The 17370-nt window shown below is 54.4% G+C and overlaps 1 protein-coding gene across 1 annotated transcript in view; it reads left to right on the top strand.

The window, feature by feature from the left end:
* Positions 1-15464, top strand: part of TRIM8 (tripartite motif containing 8) — a 17197-nt gene extending 1733 nt beyond the window's left edge. Inside the window, exons 2-6 of the mRNA XM_004680481.2 lie at positions 8781-8876; positions 9165-9398; positions 11019-11050; positions 11192-11307; positions 11643-15464. Of these exons, the coding sequence (XP_004680538.1) occupies positions 8781-8876; positions 9165-9398; positions 11019-11050; positions 11192-11307; positions 11643-12250 (1086 nt within the window). The 3' untranslated portion in view covers positions 12251-15464. The remainder of the gene's footprint in view (positions 1-8780; positions 8877-9164; positions 9399-11018; positions 11051-11191; positions 11308-11642) is intronic.
* The last annotated feature ends 1906 nt before the right edge of the window (positions 15465-17370 follow it).

Here is a 17370-nt window from a genome sequence, read left to right as displayed (position 1 = left end):
GACCATTCATCTGCCAGGCTGATGCTTCTTGACATCAGGCCAGAGGCCGCCTTCTACCCACACTCTTGTGCTCTGAAAGTTTGGGGCCGAGGTCTGAGATGGTTCCCTGTTGCTACTGATACATTCCTGCACCTGTGCTCATAGGTTCCATCTTGTGAGTCATTTATGGAACTGAGGTGTGGGGATGTTTGGGGTAGAGTTTGGTGTTGCTTTTCTGTTTTGCAGTCAGCTCCTTCCCCCAGCGTTGTTTCTGTAGGCCCTATGGGAAGTCACCAAGGCAGTGACCCAGGTCCTGCTTCTCCAGCTGCTGTTTATGTAATGAGTGTCCTGGTGCCGCTGCTGTGGCTGACATGATCCATGATGCTGGCATACCAATGAGGAAGTAAACAAAAGCAGCCATGTTAGTTTCAAGCCCTATTGGAAACACATGGAGGGGGGTGAAGGGGCGCTTCCGGAGGGAGAGCAGAACTCCCGGTATCTGGGTGGACATCCTGCAGCAGGAGCGGACAGTGTCTGGCCGTCAGAGTTATTCTGGATAGCCCCTCTCCGTGTGTGAGAAGTGCTGCCCTCACTGTGTGCGCGTTGCATGCATCTGCATGAATAAACCTTAAAGTATGTGTCTTCCTCACCCTGAGCCCTCTTCTCTCAGCCCAGCCCTCTATCACAGCCCTCCCACATTGGGGAGGAGAAGTGGAAGATGGAAAAAGAATCCTGTGGGTTTAAGGTTGAGGCGCCTTGCAATCTGGTTTCAGGCAGCTGGCTCCCCTGGGCTGTCGGCTGGGTGATGGCAGAACCGCATCCCCTCCCATTGTATACACCCTGCAGCAGTGGCCAAGTCAAAACCACCTTCCCCCTCAGGCCTCTGGGCCTGGCTCTAGACTGAGGCAATACTTCCGTCCCCTTCTGTAGAGGGGGGCTCCTCCTGGGTGCCTCCCTGGTCCCCTGACTTTCAGGGTTGAGTCATACCAAAAGGAAGGGGTTGGCCTGAGACTGACTGAGCCATCTCGGAAGCCCCAGCTTGGGGGCTGGGTGTGATATGGGGGTGAGGTTGGGCTTTGGTAGGACTGGGAGTGTTCATGGGTGGGGGCCCCTGGAGGCTAGTTGAGGCCAGTGGGGAGCTGCGTATGAGGAAGCTCTGAGCCAGGCAGGTTGTAGACAGAGTCTGTTTCCTGTGGGGGGGGGGTGTGGGGGGAGGAATGGGGATGAGACCAGTCAGAATGAGTCACTGTTTAGCAATTAAAAAACATACACATAGAACTAACAAAAGGCAGAAGGGCCACCACAGATTGAGGGCAGAGAGATCAAATAACATTTGCTATACAATTAGTTTTCAATCATATGGGCTAGCTGTGGGGTTTTGTGCCAGGACAGCCCCTCTGGTTTCTTAAAGGAAGTAGGGGGGGTGGAGAGGGGAGCCATTTCATTCTCCCCCCACTAGGGTGCAAAAAGCAGAGGCCTAGGGGATACAGATTAGCCCTTGGTGTCTTTCACCCCGCCACTCAGGGCAAGCAGAGCCCATACTTCCCCTGGTACTGGAAGCTGTTGCTATTAATAAAGATGGAAGAGCTGGGGGAGGAGGTTGGGAAAAGTGCAGAGGCAGGAGAAAGGAAGACTGTCCAGTTTTCTACCCTGGGGAAGGGGGTGGGGGGATGGTTGGGTGGTCCAGAGAGATGTGATTGTGGTTGAAAGGAATTGAGCCAGGGCATTGAGTATGTGTGTCCAATTTTGCTCTTAGCTCTGTCTAAGTGCTAGGGGTGTCTGCTTTGGGTGGGGGAGAAAACATAATTGTGCCTGACTTGGTAGTAGGAGAGTATTTTCACATGTGTGCCTGTTTGTTAGTGTCTTTGAGACTGTCTACCTTGCCCTCAAATGCACCTGTGTCCTGTCTGTATCGCTGGCAGATCTGTGTGGGCGGCACGTCATAGAGTATTCACCTTGGCGTTCTCACCTGCAGGTCCCTCATCCCCTTGCTCATGGAAGGAACCCTGTGGAAACAGATGCTGAACTTTGTCAGCATCTCTGCATGCAAACCGGTGTGTGTGGGTGGGTGTGTGTGGACACGCGTACACGCACGAGCACACGACCATGTTCTTTCATCCCTGTTCCTGATGGGCAGGCTCGAGAGTAATGGGTTGCATCAGGGCCAGATGTGCAATTCTGTGCACTCAGCATCTGTGCCCCACAGCCTGACTCTCACCCCTCCATACTCCTCCGCCATCAGGACCCTCTGGATCTCTCTGGGCGCCCCAGGGCACTGGAGTTGGAAACCTTAAGTAGCCCAGTGTCACTCAGTGTGGTTGGAATAACTGAAAGTGGAGGAAGAAGGGCCCCTCCCTGGGGAAGAAGCCAAGCCATGGGGAACCTGAAAGGAAGAACCCTCTGTCCTCTCTCCTGTCCGGGCCAGCCAGGAGGAGGGGCCTTTTCCTGGGCCTCTTTTCCCAGATGTAGGAGCCGAGCATGGAGACCTGGCAGCTGCCTTAAAATATAGCTGTTTTTGTGCTTCCAGTTCTGTCCTCAGGGAAGAGGGCTGCTGCTGAAATGCCCTGTGGGTTAGAAGTAGGAAGCCCTGATTAATTCTCCTTACTCATATGCTCACAAGCATCTACAGATGGCCTTGGGGGTCCAGGCAGGAAGGCAGACACCTGGAGGGATCATCCCAGAATCATCCCTCTGCCTGGGGAATTCAATGTAGGGTGCAATGGCTTGGGTGAACACTGGGTGGGCCCCGGGAACATGCCTGGACCCTAATGTGGAGCCAGCAACACTGGGGTCTGTGGAGCCAAAGGGCCCGAAACCGGAACATCCAGGTCTGGCAGTCTTAGGCACTTGACCATGGTCAAGTGCTCACCCAGGCCTCAGGTTCAGGGGTCAGCTGAACAATGAGGGACTGATAGGAGATGGGAGCATCCCCTAGCTCATGACCTCCCTCAACATGGAAAGGGGTGTGTGGGGGGGTTCAGGTGCTGTCACATTTGGGCCCCCATGCCATTCCTTGGGCCCTTGCATTCTCAGAGGTTCAGAGTTGCAAAGACATTCTCTGAGGAGGGGACCCCACCGCTAGGGACAGTTTGTGAGTGTATCTGCAGGGGGCGAGGTTACCCTGCTCACATTGCCCCTGGCTGGGAGGTTGCATTGGGATGCTGGAGGGGATCGGAGGTCTCCCTCCTGTGTGTCTGTTTCCTAGCAAGGAGTGAGGCTCCTGGCCCAGCTGACTCTGGTAGGGCAGATACCCTCTCCCGCCTCCTGCCCTGTGCTCCTGAGGCCCTAGGCAGGATGAGAGCTAGGTGGGGAGGCCTGGTGTTTGTCAGCTGTGGGGGTCCTGTAGCTGCCACATCCTTGGCCATGGGGGTCTGCGAAGAGGGTGACTCGGCCCTGCTCCCTGGGCACGAGGCAGAGGTCAAGCTCTCCTCAGCCCCACCCTGGGATCCTGCTGACATAGCCAGGAGTCTGCCATGCACCCCCCCCCCCATTGATTTCTCAGCCTCCTGCAGCTTGGAGCTGCCTGTGCAGGTGTGAGTGTGTGTAAGTAACCGGCATGCCTCGCTGTGGAGCTCACCTACGGCTGATTTTGTGTATCACAGCCTATGTCTGAGGAGGTACAGTGTGAGCACTGACTGATTTATGTAGCTGTCTTGTGTGGCTGGGGCAGGAAGACATGCGCATGTGTGCGGGAGAAAGGAGGGCGTGTGCACGCGCCCGTCGCAAGGCGCCTGGAGTTGCAGTGAGCACACACATGCCCGTGCCTGAGTGTGCCTGCCTGCTCAGGCTCTGCTTGGTTGGTGGCTGTGCATTTTGTGTGACTTTCTCACCTGGTGGTGTGTTGGGGAGGGGCAGGGGAGGTGGAATTCACCTTAGGGCGAGTTTGTTGTAATGACAGGTATTGGAGGTAGAAACCTGGATGGCTCCTGCCCCTCTGTGCTGGGGACAGTCTGGGTGGGTGTAAGGGGAAGGGCTCCCCACTTGGGCCCCTGCCCTGGGCTAAGCAGGCAGCCTGGCTGGCTTGTCCTGCCTCTGGGAAAGCCTTCCTTCCGACTGGCCTGGCATTCAAACCCAGACAAAGGGGGGCTTTCTCGCTCGCCTCTTTGTTCTGCTGCCCCAGAGCGCTGCTCTCTGCGTGGCAAAAGCTAATTCCACTCTGCAGCTGGGAAACCCTCTCTGGGTCTGCTGGGGCTCGCCTCGCAGGCCCTGCCTTTCTCCTTGCCCTGGTTCCTACTTTGCAGCCTCCTCTCTCTGGGTCTGTGTTGTCCATTGGGGGGGTCCAAATGGTTGCTCAAGGCAGGGGTTGATGCATGGAAAAGGAGGGTCTAAGGCAGGCAGAAACTGCCCTGAGACCAGAGAAGAGCCCTGTGACCCAGAAGAGAGGAGGCCATTGTGCTCCCGGGATAAGGTCTCAGATTGGGGGTGGGGATGAGTTTAGCAGCTGGGGGGAGTTTAGCAGCTGGGGGAGGAGGTTAAGATGGGGTAGGCCTGAGCAGGGCCTGCAGCCAGAGCTGAAGCTGGCATGAGAGTCATCTGGGCAGGGACCCGAGCAGGAACAGGGGCTCCAGCAGCCCAGCTCCCTTGGCCTGGGCTCTCCCCACCCCGCCGCAGGGGCTGCCGGACCCAGCCCTGGTCTTGTCTGAAAACTGTAGACCTGTCTCCAGCCCAGCCCTGGGGCCCTGTTCCCTTCGGACCTTGCTTCTCTTCAAAGTTGACTTGAGGGTTTTTTATTATTATTTATTAACTTTCATATAACCCATGTCCCCATGGCCTCACCCATTTGCCCAGTCCAGTCTGGCATCAAAAAGTGCCAGCTAGGCCCTCCCTGGTGGCTCAGTGGGTTAAAGCACAGCACTAAAAAGCTAAAGCCAGTACCTCATGAGTTCGAATCCCGCCTGCCCTGGAGGAGCTCCACATGGCGAGGCAGACCTCTCCTGACCCGTCCGCTGCTCCCCTCAGCAGTGTACTTCGTCGCTCTGCCTGTTCTGCTCCCCACTCTGTCTCTGGTGAATCCTCTCACCCTCCACATCTCTGGCCTGTACCCCAGTTCCATATGAATAAATAAATAAATCTTTAAAAAAAAAAGTGCCAGCTAGGCCTGGACTGTGAGACTCCAGAGAGAAGTGAGACTTTCCAGGGGGAGCAGGAAGGCCCCCTCTCCAAGTTGGGAGGGGCCCCAGAGGAAGCAGCCCAAGACAGAGTCCGTAATATTAGGGGCCAGGTATGAGGAGCAGGATATTCTGGATAGAGGTGTGGGAATAGTGTGCCCCAGTCTTGATGCTCTTGTCCTCACAGGCCCAAGAGCCAGCCATGACAGCCCTAGGTCCTAAGGGACAGACAAGGACAGGAGCGAGCAAATGCCACCTGCGCCCAGGGCTGCTGGGCGGGGTGGGGCTTCACCTGGCTCCTCAGCTGCCCCAGCGGAGGCCCCGCTGCCCCAGTCCACGCTGCTTGGGCACTGGAGGTGAGCGTAGTCCAGGTGACTCAGTGTGGGCTGGAGTGGCAGCGGCAGCCGCCACCCCACCCACCGCCGGATCTGAGAGCCCCTGCTCTGATTTAAACTGGGAGATCTGGTTCTATCTCAGCTGTGGATTTTCCCTAGTGGGAAATGGAGCCTCAGCTCTCAGTGGTTGCTGGAGGTTGGGATGGAGGAGAAACTGCTGGTCATAGGGAAGGGTCTAGGCCCATTTTCCAGCTTCTCAGCATCATGATTAATTATTTTTGTGAAATCAAGGTGAGGGATAATGAAGAGGCAACAACAGGTCCCCCCCTACTCCCCCTAGTTTCCCGGTGCCTGAGGGAGCAATGGCCCTTCCCACTCCTCCGCCTCCCCAAGTGGTGTCTGGTGGGATTTAGGTCACCTGCCCTCGGGGAGGCAGTCCCTGCAAGGATGATCTGGCCAGTGTGGGGCCTCTTCCTAGTTTTCTCTGGATTTCTTGGCCAGTTTCTTTTCCATTCCAGGTCACCTCTCCCACTGCAGTAGAGGCCACCCTGGGTGATCTCCAGGCTAGGGGAGGAGAAACAAACCTGTCTACCTGCTAGAGAGCGTGGCCACTGCCTGCACTGGGCTCCCACCCAGAGGGCTCTGGGCAGGCTGGGGCTGGGCCCTGAGACTCTGAAACTAAAGAAAGAACTGCAGGTTCCAGGGAGATTGCTGCCTGGAGAAAACCCTGAAAGAAGGAAGGGACTGAGCCCCACTGACTGGGCAAAAGTACCTCCCTTGGTTCTGCCCTGAGGATTGGCCCTGAAGGGGTACTGGGGGTTCTGGTCTGGAGGGTTTGAGTGGAGTGGCTCCATTCCCTCCCTCAGGAAAATTGGGGTGGGAACCTGGGGCTGCCCCAGCCACCATTGTCTGAGCCTCATGGGCTTGGCAGTTGGTAGTTGGGCAGGGAGGCCAGAGGGGCGTAGATGTGTGAGAGGGCCTGGGGCCTCTGTTTTCAGACATGCTGGGCACTGGTGTCTGAGGTGCATCTAGGCGGGCTCTACCCTCCTGAATGTGGGTATGAGGCAAGCAGCAGGCAAGAATTTGAGGAGCCATTGTTACAGGGGTGGTGAGAAGGCCTAGAGTTCCTGGAGAGGCGTCCTGCCCTCCTCCCCTTGGGGTAGCCCCCTCCGTTCCCTAGGGCTGTCAGCCTCCGGGTGCAGGTTTCTGGGCTCAGGTACCTGTGCCTTGATGGGGGTGCACAGAGCCTGGGTAGCGCTGTGTGCTCATATGTGCTCCGTTGCATGTGTGTGCTGTGCCCACACACCTGTGGGCAGCTCCACAGGTGGGAGGACACGTGACTACCTCCACCGGCCCCCACTCAGCTGCTGCTTTTCAGATTCTGACCCTCTGGCTGATGTGTGCTGTGTTTGCTGGCTGCAGGTGGGGCCTGCTGGTAGGGCAAGGTCTCCTGGGTTAGGTTTTAGAGGTCCTGGGTCACTGAAAGGTCAAGGTCTGGAGGGGCACCCCAGCCTTTCCTAGCACAGATTCTGAGAGCCCCAGCCCCAACTCTCTTCTGCTCCCAGGATCCTGGCTTTTGTTTCCAGGGTAGCCACCAGTTCTCATGGGATCTGGCTGAACTCTCTTGCTGACCTTGGTTTCCCCCTGTGTAAATGGGTTGGGGGAGAGAGGAAAGGATTGGTGGCACTTGGTTTTGGGGAACCAGCTGGGTGTGGGTAGGCATGGAGCTCATGGGGTCAAACTTGAAGGTCACTCTGAGGCACATACAGGAAGAAAAAGAACCTCTCCTTGGTGAGTGGACATGGCCTGGGAGCTAGGCTCTGGGCAATCTATTTTGCAAACCTTCTTCTGTGTGCAAAACCCGTGTATTTACTTAGTGAACATGTGTGCATCTGCAGGGTACCTTTGTGGGCGGTGGGGCTGCCTAAGAAGGGAGGTGGAGAAAGGCAGCAGCAGAGTCCTGTTTTCAAGAGACCTTGAGTTTTGTGGGGCTCTCAGACCGGGTCTATGAGGCAGACTGCAGAGCAGTGTTGTGCCAGAGACCTTTCTGTGATGATGGTGACTTTATGTCTGTGGTGTCCAGTGCATTAGTCACTAGCCACATCTGGCTATTGGGAACTTAAACAAGGCTCTTGCAGCCGAAGAGGTGACGTTTCATTTAATTTACTTTTATAACCACATGTAACTAATGGCCACCCTGTTGGACAGTGCAGCTACAGAGGCAGGCAGGATGTGACAGCCCACACCTGAGCAGTACAGGAGGGACCCACCCAGACTCCGAGCCGGGATCGTGGGCATTTTCCTACAGGAGCAGGGCCTGACGTTGGGCCTTGAAGGGCAGACAAAGGAAGGGAGGAATCACTGTGAGCTGTAGAAAAGCATCGATAGGGTCCAAGGAGTTCAGGCTAGGATACCAGCCCACCTGGCTGGGAGATTCAGGTAATAAGAGAGCCTCCCTTGCCACGCCAATGTCTTTGGAAAGAGGGAGTCACTGATGGTTCTAGTGCAGGGGAGAAACCCTTTCTGAAGAGGTATGTCCAGTGGGGGGCGGATGGCATGATGGAGCAGGGGAGATGGTCAGGGCTGGGTGGAGAGGGGGTTACAGACAGGAGGTTAAAGGCTGAGGAAGCCTTGGGACCACACAGACTGGTCTTAGAAAAGGTAGGGTCCTTCACTTAGATCTCCTTCCAACTGAGGGGCAGAGGGCGCTCGCTAGGACCTTAGAGCTGTAGTCTCAGTGTCCAGAACAAGGGAAGGGGTGCTTGGTTTAATGCCCCAAGTATAAGGCAAATTGGGGTGAGATCACTGGACTGGGTCAGAGGGTTGTGTGACCTTGTATCTTAGGGTACTCATCACTGGGATGAGGCTCACCAGAGAGAGGTAGCATGATTGGATAAAAAGACCCCTACTAGCCAGATCACCTGGGTTGATATCCCAGCTCTGCCATATGCTAGTTATTTTGGATGAATTACTTAACCTCTCTGGGCCTTGGTTTCCTCTTATCTGAAAGGATAATAATAGTACTTACAGCATCACTGGAATGATTAAATACATCTATACAGGAAAGATGCTTAGAGAGACTGTCCTGACCCGGCCTTCAGAAAGCTCTTGGTTTAGATATGTGTGGGAGGCTATTCCAGGCTCTCTGTGTCTGGAAACAGGCTGGTCAGACAGCTGTCAGCAGGCTCTTAGCATTGCATGGGGGTCACAGTGGATTGAGTGGAAGAAATAGGAGGTTATCTGGGTCAGAGGATCCAAAGGATGAGTCCATGCTAACAAAAGAATGGGGCTCACCCATCCTCGGTAACAGGGATTGCTGCAGACCCCTCTAATGATCCTGTCCCAACTGTTCCTACAGAAGATGCTGATGAAGCAACAGGACCGGCTGGAGGAGAGAGAGCAGGACATTGAGGACCAGCTGTACAAACTCGAGTCAGACAAGCGCCTGGTAGAGGTAGCTAAGCCCAAGCCCACAATATGGACTGGGGGCAGCATGGGTGCAGGGTTGGTTCCCTTCTGAGTGTCCACTGCTGGGTCGACTCTACACCAGAGTCCCTTGGTCAGTCATTCAATGAGCTGTCAGTGATGAGCCCCCACGGGTCAGAGCTTACCCTGGGAGCCCTGGGCAGCCTGGAGATTTGGGGCCCCAGGCTCCACCGTCTGGAATGTGAGACAGGTGGGAATGGCAGCCAGAGATGACCAGTGTTCGCTGCCCACCCACTCTTGCCCACCATGTCCACAGGAGAAGGTGAGCCAGCTGAAGGAGGAAGTGCGGCTGCAGTATGAGAAGCTGCACCAGCTGCTGGATGAGGACCTGCGGCAGACGGTGGAGGTCTTGGACAAGGCCCAAGCCAAGTTCTGCAGCGAGAATGCAGCGCAGGCGCTGCACCTTGGGGAGCGTATGCAAGAGGCCAAAAAGCTGCTGGGCTCCCTGCAGCTGCTCTTTGACAAGACGGAGGATGTCAGCTTCATGAAGGTGGGTTAGGCCTGACTCCAGCTGGGGGACCCGGAGGCCATTCCCAAATTAGCGTCTGTAATTCTCTGCTTCCCCAACCAGCTCCCACCAGTATGCTCCTATGCCCAGGCTTTACCGGCCTACATGATTTCAAAGCCTTCCTCCCTGCGATCTAGGCAAGTCATGTATAATTCCTGCACCTTAGTTTCCTTACTTATAAAATGGAGGTATAAGTCTGCTGGCCTTTATCTATAATTCTAGCTTTTAAAAATCTCTACAAGCTGAAGAAAAAAATTAGCAATCATATAACAACAAAAGTTGACTTGCATTTTATGATTTTTTTTCAAAAAAGATTTATTTATTTATGCATACAAGAACTGGGGCACAGGCCAGAGGTGTGGGAAGTGAGAGGATTCACCAGACACAGAGTGGGAAGTAGAATAGGCAGATCTACTGAAATACACTGCTGAGGGGAGCAGAGGGTGGGTCAGGAGAGGTCTGCCACGCCATGTGGGCCACCTCCCTGACCGGGGTCAAATACCTGCTGCAGTGGCTGTAGATAGTTTGATAGCACTGTGTCTTCTTTAACCCCTGGACCATCAGGGAGGCCCCTTATTTATGATCTTGACCTCACACGCTACAAATATTCAAATATTTTGCTGGCAAAACATTGATATATTAGATTATGGTGTCCTTCTGGGTATATGTAATATACCCAGAATATTATGTGTATCTGTAATATATGGTACAAGCACCATATTTCCCTTCTGAAACCCCAAAATAAATTCTGAAATGCATTTGGCCCCAAAGATTTCAAATAAAAGACTGGGTGCCTCTGAGAACCTTCCTCTGAGGATAATTGTGTGGGTAAGATGATGAATATATAGAAAACACTTATGAATGGTATGTGTCATATAGTACTTAATAAATGTTAGCTATATATTTTTAAAGTTAGATCACTGCCATATATAGAAACCAGTATCACTTGTAACTATTTAAAGGTAATTATAGAAATAAACATAGTAGTAATGGGGCAATATTATTAGATTCTAGTTTAATACAATGGCCTGTCACAGAAAATTCTAAGCCTGAGGCCAGCTTTCTCTTTGTGCAGGAGACTAGGTATGAAAGAGATGTTAAAAAGATAAGCTAACACCAAGTAGAATCTGACCCCGGGCATGGTTAGGAGAAAGGGAGCTTTATGTTGCCCTCCCCACCCCCAAAATAAGGGGAACTTTTTTAAAAAAGATTTATTAATTTACGCATACAGAACTGGGTCAGAGGTGCAGGGGCAGCGAGAGGATTCACCAGAGACAGAGTGGGGAGCAGAACAGACAGACAGACCAAGTACACTGCTGAGGGGAGCAGCGGGAGAGACAGGAGAGGTCTGTGCGCCATGTGGGTCAGCTCCCTGGCTGGGGATTGAACTCATACCGCAGTGGCTGGTGATAGCTAAATAATTCTGAGACTTTGACCCTTGCACCACCAGGTAGACCCCCTCAACGCTAACTATCCTTCACCCCTTTACCAACTCACTGGCCAAAATTAGAGGGTCAGCCCTGCTTGGAGCTGGTGCAGCTCCCAGCTGCTTCTCACCCATGCTGCCTTGCCAGGTGATTAACCCTTTCCTTTCCCCCACAGAACACCAAGTCTGTGAAAATCCTAATGGACAGGTGAGCAGATGACCCCCAGCCCTCAGGGGAACACGTCTGGTTATCTGGGGGAGAGCAGGGTGGGCCAGGCCCTCGGGGGGAGGTAGGGCGGGCTCACCGGTGATACCTCCTCACAGCAGATGCCCCGTCCACTGCCCCCAGGACCCAGACCTGCACGGGCAGCAGCCTTTCTCCCCCTAAGATCGGCCATCTGAACTCCAAGCTCTTCCTGAACGAGGTGGCCAAGAAGGAGAAGCAACTTCGGAAGATGCTAGAAGGTGAGGGTGAGGTTCTCAGTGGAAGGGAGAGTTCTCTGGGGAGGGGTGAGTGCCAGAGCCTTCTCTACGGGAGGCAGTGTGGCCCAGCCGTGGAGACCTTCCTTCGCACCCTGGCTCTGCCACCTCTAGTTACGGAGCTTTGGGCTAGCGCTATTAACTCCACGGGCCTCCGTGCTTCAGCTGTAAGATGGAGTAACAATGGCCTGTGGAGCAGGGAGCACGGACAGAGATGATGCATGATGCTTGGTCCTGTAAATGGGAAAGGCCCCCTGGGAGCAGAGGCCTGGGTTGCCTGGGACGGGAGCTTCGGCGACTTTTGCCCCAACTCTCCGCAGGCCCCTTCAGCACGCCGGTGCCCTTCCTGCAGAGCGTTCCCCTGTATCCCTGTGGCGTGAGCAGCTCGGGGGCGGAGAAGCGCAAGCACTCAACGGCCTTCCCTGAGGCCAGTTTCCTAGAGACGTCATCCGGCCCGGTGGGCAGCCAGTATGGGGCAGCAGGCACGGCCAGCGGCGAGGGCCAGTCAGGGCAGCCTCTGGGGCCCTGCAGCTCCACGCAGCACTTGGTGGCCCTGCCGGGCGGCGCCCAACCAGTGCACTCAAGCCCTGTGTTCCCCCCGTCGCAGTACCCCAATGGCTCTGCTGCCCAACAGCCCATGCTTCCGCAATATGGCGGCCGCAAGATTCTCGTCTGTTCTGTGGACAACTGTTACTGTTCTTCCGTGGCCAACCATGGCGGCCACCAGCCCTACCCCCGCTCCGGCCACTTCCCCTGGACAGTGCCCTCACAAGAGTACTCACACCCACTCCCACCCACACCCTCCGTGCCCCAGTCCCTGCCTGGCCTGGCGGTCAGAGACTGGCTCGATGCCTCCCAGCAACCTGGCCACCAGGATTTCTACAGGGTGTATGGGCAGCCGTCCACCAAACACTACGTGACGAGCTAACGCCGCGCGGGCAGCGGGGTACTGGGCAATGTTACCCCCCAGCCCCAGCAACTCGGGAATTATGCATCCAGAGACCTGCCCTTCTTCCTTCCTGTCCTCTCTCCCTTCTCCTTCATTCCCCAAGTCTTTTCCTTTGGATTTTGTTTTGTTTGGGGCTTTGTTTTGATTTCTTTTTTTATGACTCCTGGACGAGGAGGTGACAGTGGGAGCTGGCTGGGCTGGGGCCGCAGGTGGCCCTGGAGTTGGGAAAAGCGTCTACCTCAAGGCGCTGAGCTCTCTCTCTCTCTCTCTCTCTCTCTCCCCCTCTTCCTCTCTCTCTCTCTCTCTCCTCCCTCCCTCTCTCTCTCCTTTTTTTTCTCCCACTCCTCCCCATCCTGTCCCCCTGGCTGGAAGGAGCCTTAGCTTCCCCTAAAGTCGTGGGGAGAAGGGGCAGGGAGTGTCCAGCCCACCTCGCTCAGCCTGGGAGGAGGGACCAGGGCCCATTGGCCTGCTTCTCCTCTTGGTTTTCTTTGGGCCAGTTTGATCGATGACTGAGTAAGGAATGACCTGTACATTGTGGGACTTTTTTTTCTTCGATTTTTTTTAAACCAAGACTTCCTCCTGCTTCTTCTCACCATCCTCCCAGATGGAGTTCAAAGGCCACTTCTCAAGCAGCTTTTGGCACCTACAGCCTCAGAGTGGAATCTTAAAGACAGGAACCCCATGTCCAGGGAAGGGGAAAAGGAACTTTGCCAATGATAGTGACCACAGCAAAAGCAAATAATAATAATATTAATAATAATAAAGAGAAATAAAGAGAAATAATAAAATAAAAAACAGCACAGCCCTTGTTGAGGTCAGCAGGGGAGGGGGCTGGCCCCATTTGGGTCCTTGCCTGGATTTTGACACAGCAACTTCCTGTAGTGAGCACTTTGTATGAATCGTGAACTTCCTGTTCTCAAGGCGCAGGTATTTATTCTGTAATCTGTCTAGAGCACACACCGAAATCCAACCTTCTAATAAATATAATGGCGCAGTCCCACTCCCTGCCTCGCCTCTCAGCCCCAAACCCCCCCAGGCCTGGGGGGCCCTCTAGGGCTTTCCTTACCCTCATTCTGTCCTGGGTCTAGCTTGTGTCAGGCCTGTGAATGTCAATTTGTCAGGCACTAACTACGTCTCCTCTCAGCCTTGGCTTCAAATGACAAATATTTGCTGAGGGCCTCCCAGGCCCAGCCCCCAGCTGCATGGGCCCTGGCATCTCTTTGAGGTTCTGCCAACATGCTCTTAGTGAGGACAGACAAAGAAAAAAAAATACCTTTCCATGAGCCTTGCTAAGTTTACTTCCTTCGGTCCGCAAATATTTATTAAGCACCTGCTAAGTGGCAGGCACTGGGCGAGGACACAGAGGCCAACCCTATCCTCTTGGGATATAGTCTAAGTGGGCCTCAGCCCCCACAGGGGTTCCCTCAATGCCACGCTTCAGTGGTTAGGGGTCTGGCCCACCCCTGCTTGGACAGTGGAAAAGGAACAGGCAGGAGTAGGTAGCACAATGAAAAAAACATCCTATGTCGCCTCTTTGGGAAGTTTCTCAAAATTTCTAGCATGTTTGCAGATTCTTGAGTCTCCCCCCCCCCCCCTTAGACTGGGGAAGTCACCGTGGCCTGGGAATCTGTATTTTTAATTCCCTAATGATTTATATACATCAGGGTTTGAGAAATGGCCTGGCTGGGATCCTCGTTGCGGATTCCTGGGGTAGAAGGGGGGCTGGGGTACCCCTAAAGTTCTCTGTTGGAGGGGCGTCAGGTTTGTTGTCTGATATCTCAGGTGCATCTGCTCATGTCGTGAAGTGGCCCATGCCCTTCTGCACTAGCAGGAGGGACATCTGCTGGGAGCCTATTTCTCACTTGATTGTGTAGAACCAGGACCTGAATGCCTCCCCACGCAGGAAACAGGAAGACAGGGAACTGAGGGTAAGTCCTGTGCCAGGGGTCCAGGGTTCACCCATCCTGAGTCACCTCAGAAAAATAACGACCCAGATTTGGAAGTGGTAAGGCCATGTCTCCTGCTGTTTCAGTTGGCCAAACCAAGATACAGAATCTAGGTCCTGCTAAGTGCCTCTCTCCTCCTGTCCTGTGGGAGTAGAAAATGACTGTGTGCCCATGCCCTGCGCCTGCAGGGACCCTCGCCCCACTACTCCCCTCCCCCTCTGAATAGAGCCAGAGCCAGAGGCTGCGTGACAACAGCTGGTCTGCTCCCCTCTGTTTCCCTGCACCTGTTTGGGGCCTAAGAGAGGGGGCAGATGGCTAAAGCCTAGTGCCCTTCCAGCCCAGGGTGGAAGGATGCCTGGGGGCAGGTGCTGGTGGACAAACAGACACTTAACTACTCACATCTGCTCCTGTCTCACTGTCCCTTTCTCTGGTTGTCAGGAACCCTGCAACAACTGCCAAAAGTTAGGAGTCAACACCAAAAACTGCCCAATTCTTTCCCACTTGGCCTGGTTTTATTTTAATTGATGGAGGAGTCCTTGCCCCAGGTATAGCCATTAGACTGGGATGTGGAGACTGGTGGGGTGGGGTGGACTTGAACCTTGCCAGGTCTCAGCCCCGAAAAGCCTCCCCCAGACAGTCACATGCTCCAGGGTACAGACCATTGGCAAAGCAACCGGCTGCCAGAGTATGGCCTGGGGTGCAGCTCAGAGCTGGGTTAGGGTGGGGGGTGAACAGGAAGATGCTAACCCCATCCAGCTACCCCCAGTAACCCAGCTATCCCTGGCTTTGTAGGAGCAGCTGTCACCCACCTCCCAAAAGGGTCAGGAGGACCCGAGCCACCCTAGGACAGCCCCCCTGCTGCGATGTGCACACTCAGACACCTCCCTGCATACCCTGCACCTCCTCCCTCTGACGACTCAGATACCGGCATGCGCACCCCAGGCGCTGCCCGCCCTCCTGCCCCCTTTCCGGGAAGTTCTGGGTGTCCGGGTCGGCTCTCCCCTGCCCCACCAACTGGGGCGGCGGCTCCTGTGACCCAGATGTGCGGAGCCCGGGAGGAGACAACCGCGGTGCTGGGGGGGGGGGCTCCTCAACCCATCACCCCCACCGGCCACACTCTTTCAAGTCGCTGCCCTCGAGGTCCCCGCCCCAGAGCGGAACAGCTGTGCCCCGTTCCCGGCCCCAGCCACTCTCCCAGCTGTCTTTCGGGTGGGGCCGGGCAGCTGGGGAACAGCTGCAAGACTCGGAGGGGGAAGGGAAAGGGGGTGGCGGGTCGGGCGCCCCCCCCCCAACAGCCGGAAGCAGTCCCCGTGCCCTGGAGGGGTGGTGCGGGCACCCGAGGGGTGGGCTCCCCGCCCGCCGGCCCACACCGCATCTGGGCGGCCCAGCGGAGAGCCGTGGACCCTACATCAAAGCCCTCTCCGGCTTCAAAGGGCCCCCTGGGAACGGGAAGGCGGTGGTTCAGCCAGGAACACCCTGAACTGAGGCCCTGCCGGCTCAGCGCTAGGCCCCTTCTGGGCACTGAGACCCCCAACATTCTACCCTCACTTAGGAGTTCTGGGTCCTGTTCACACCCACCCACTCAGATCTGTCATCATCACCATGCCCTTTCCTTAGACACCTTCATTTTCTCCCATCTGAGGGTGGGGGAGCCCCTTAACACTTTCAGGACTAGTCCACCCCCGGGGAGATTCTTACCCCACCGCATCCTGTGAGTGGGGAGGAGTGGGGGTCTTGGACAGGCCTTCCCCAGCTTAGTGAGCTAGGTCGCCCAAGAAGGGTTTGGAGCCTCTCCTGTCTCACCCGCTGCCCCCTCGCAGTGTATTCAGTAGATGCGCCCCTTCTGCTCCCCACTCTGCTCCAGTGAGTCCTCCCCCTCCCCCTCCGGTCTACACCTCAGTTCTTGTATGCATAAATAAATAAGTCTTTAAAAAAAAGAAGTAGGGACTCCGGTGTGAAGGAAGGTAGAAAATGATTCCTGGATGTCTCTGAGTAGACTCCCCTTATTTTAGCCCCCCTTATAAAGAGAGGGCTAAAATAGATATAGTTTTGAAAAATTCTTCCTTGGAGGTGTTTGGAAACAGTGATCTGTAGAACTCGGGATCCTGGTATTGGTTCTAGAACCCTCTGAGTCCTGTTTCTTTAACTTAAAGGGACAAGGAATGAAACTTAGAATACTCTTAGGTGTCTCTTTTCTTTCTTTTTTCTTTTTCTTTTTTTGGAGGGGGGAGGTGCTGGGGCCAAAGCCTGGAATTCAGGACTAAGATTCCAGAAAGCTGAGGGGATTGGGACAGACCAGGGAGGCTCCTGGAGTGGTGTTATAGGCCTGGATCAGGAGGGTCCTGGCCCTAAGAACATTAGTTTTTCCCTTCAGATTCTTTTTTTCTTCTCCCAACATTTGATCCTTTTCACCTATTCCCTCAAATATTTCTTCCTTCTAGGGCAAGAGGCATTCCATTTCTGCTTGAATTTTTCCAGTGACAATGTTCAACCTCAGATACCTCTTCACAGTGGTAGTCCTTATACATAACAATTAGCAATCTGAAGGGTAGGTCTCTGGCCTCTCCTGGCCTCCAGTTGTGTAAGAGTCATACCCTGAGTGAGAGAGGCCTGTGGAGCCCAGCATTTCCCCGAAATGCCCTGTCCTGGTGTTAATGGACCTGGCAATGGACTTAACCCAGAGTTCTCCCCAGGTCTGAATGTTTCCTCTGCAGGCACCCAATTTTCTTTAATGCTATGTGGTTAATTCCTCTCAACTGTGGAAAACTGAGCTATTTATGATTTCTCTCTCGTCTACAATAGATCTTCATAACTGGGTCTTTTTTGAAAGAAAATCTGTCTGCTCTGTGCCATGAATTATTTTTTATTACTTACATGGTGGCTAGAAGAGGTTGATGTGTGTGTTGGGAGGGTAAGTATAGTTTTCAACAGCTTACAGAAAGCAGATTTCCAAGAACTGAGTGTTAGAAAATGATGTGGACTTCTGGTCTACCTGGAAAATATGGCAGTGAGTTCTTTGACATATCAATGTCCAGGTACCTGGCTGTTAGTTGGATGTTTTCACCAGACACTTTCCATGTGTGTGCCTGCTGGAGGGCACTGAGCAGGGATGGGGAATGGACATAAATGAGCAGCTCACTGCCTAACAGATAG

This window comes from Condylura cristata, unplaced genomic scaffold, assembly GCF_000260355.1.
Source record: "Condylura cristata isolate star-nosed mole 26May11 unplaced genomic scaffold, ConCri1.0 scaffold00011, whole genome shotgun sequence".
Lineage (NCBI taxonomy): Eukaryota > Metazoa > Chordata > Mammalia > Eulipotyphla > Talpidae > Condylura > Condylura cristata.
This window is presented reverse-complemented; position numbering and strand designations above follow the sequence as displayed.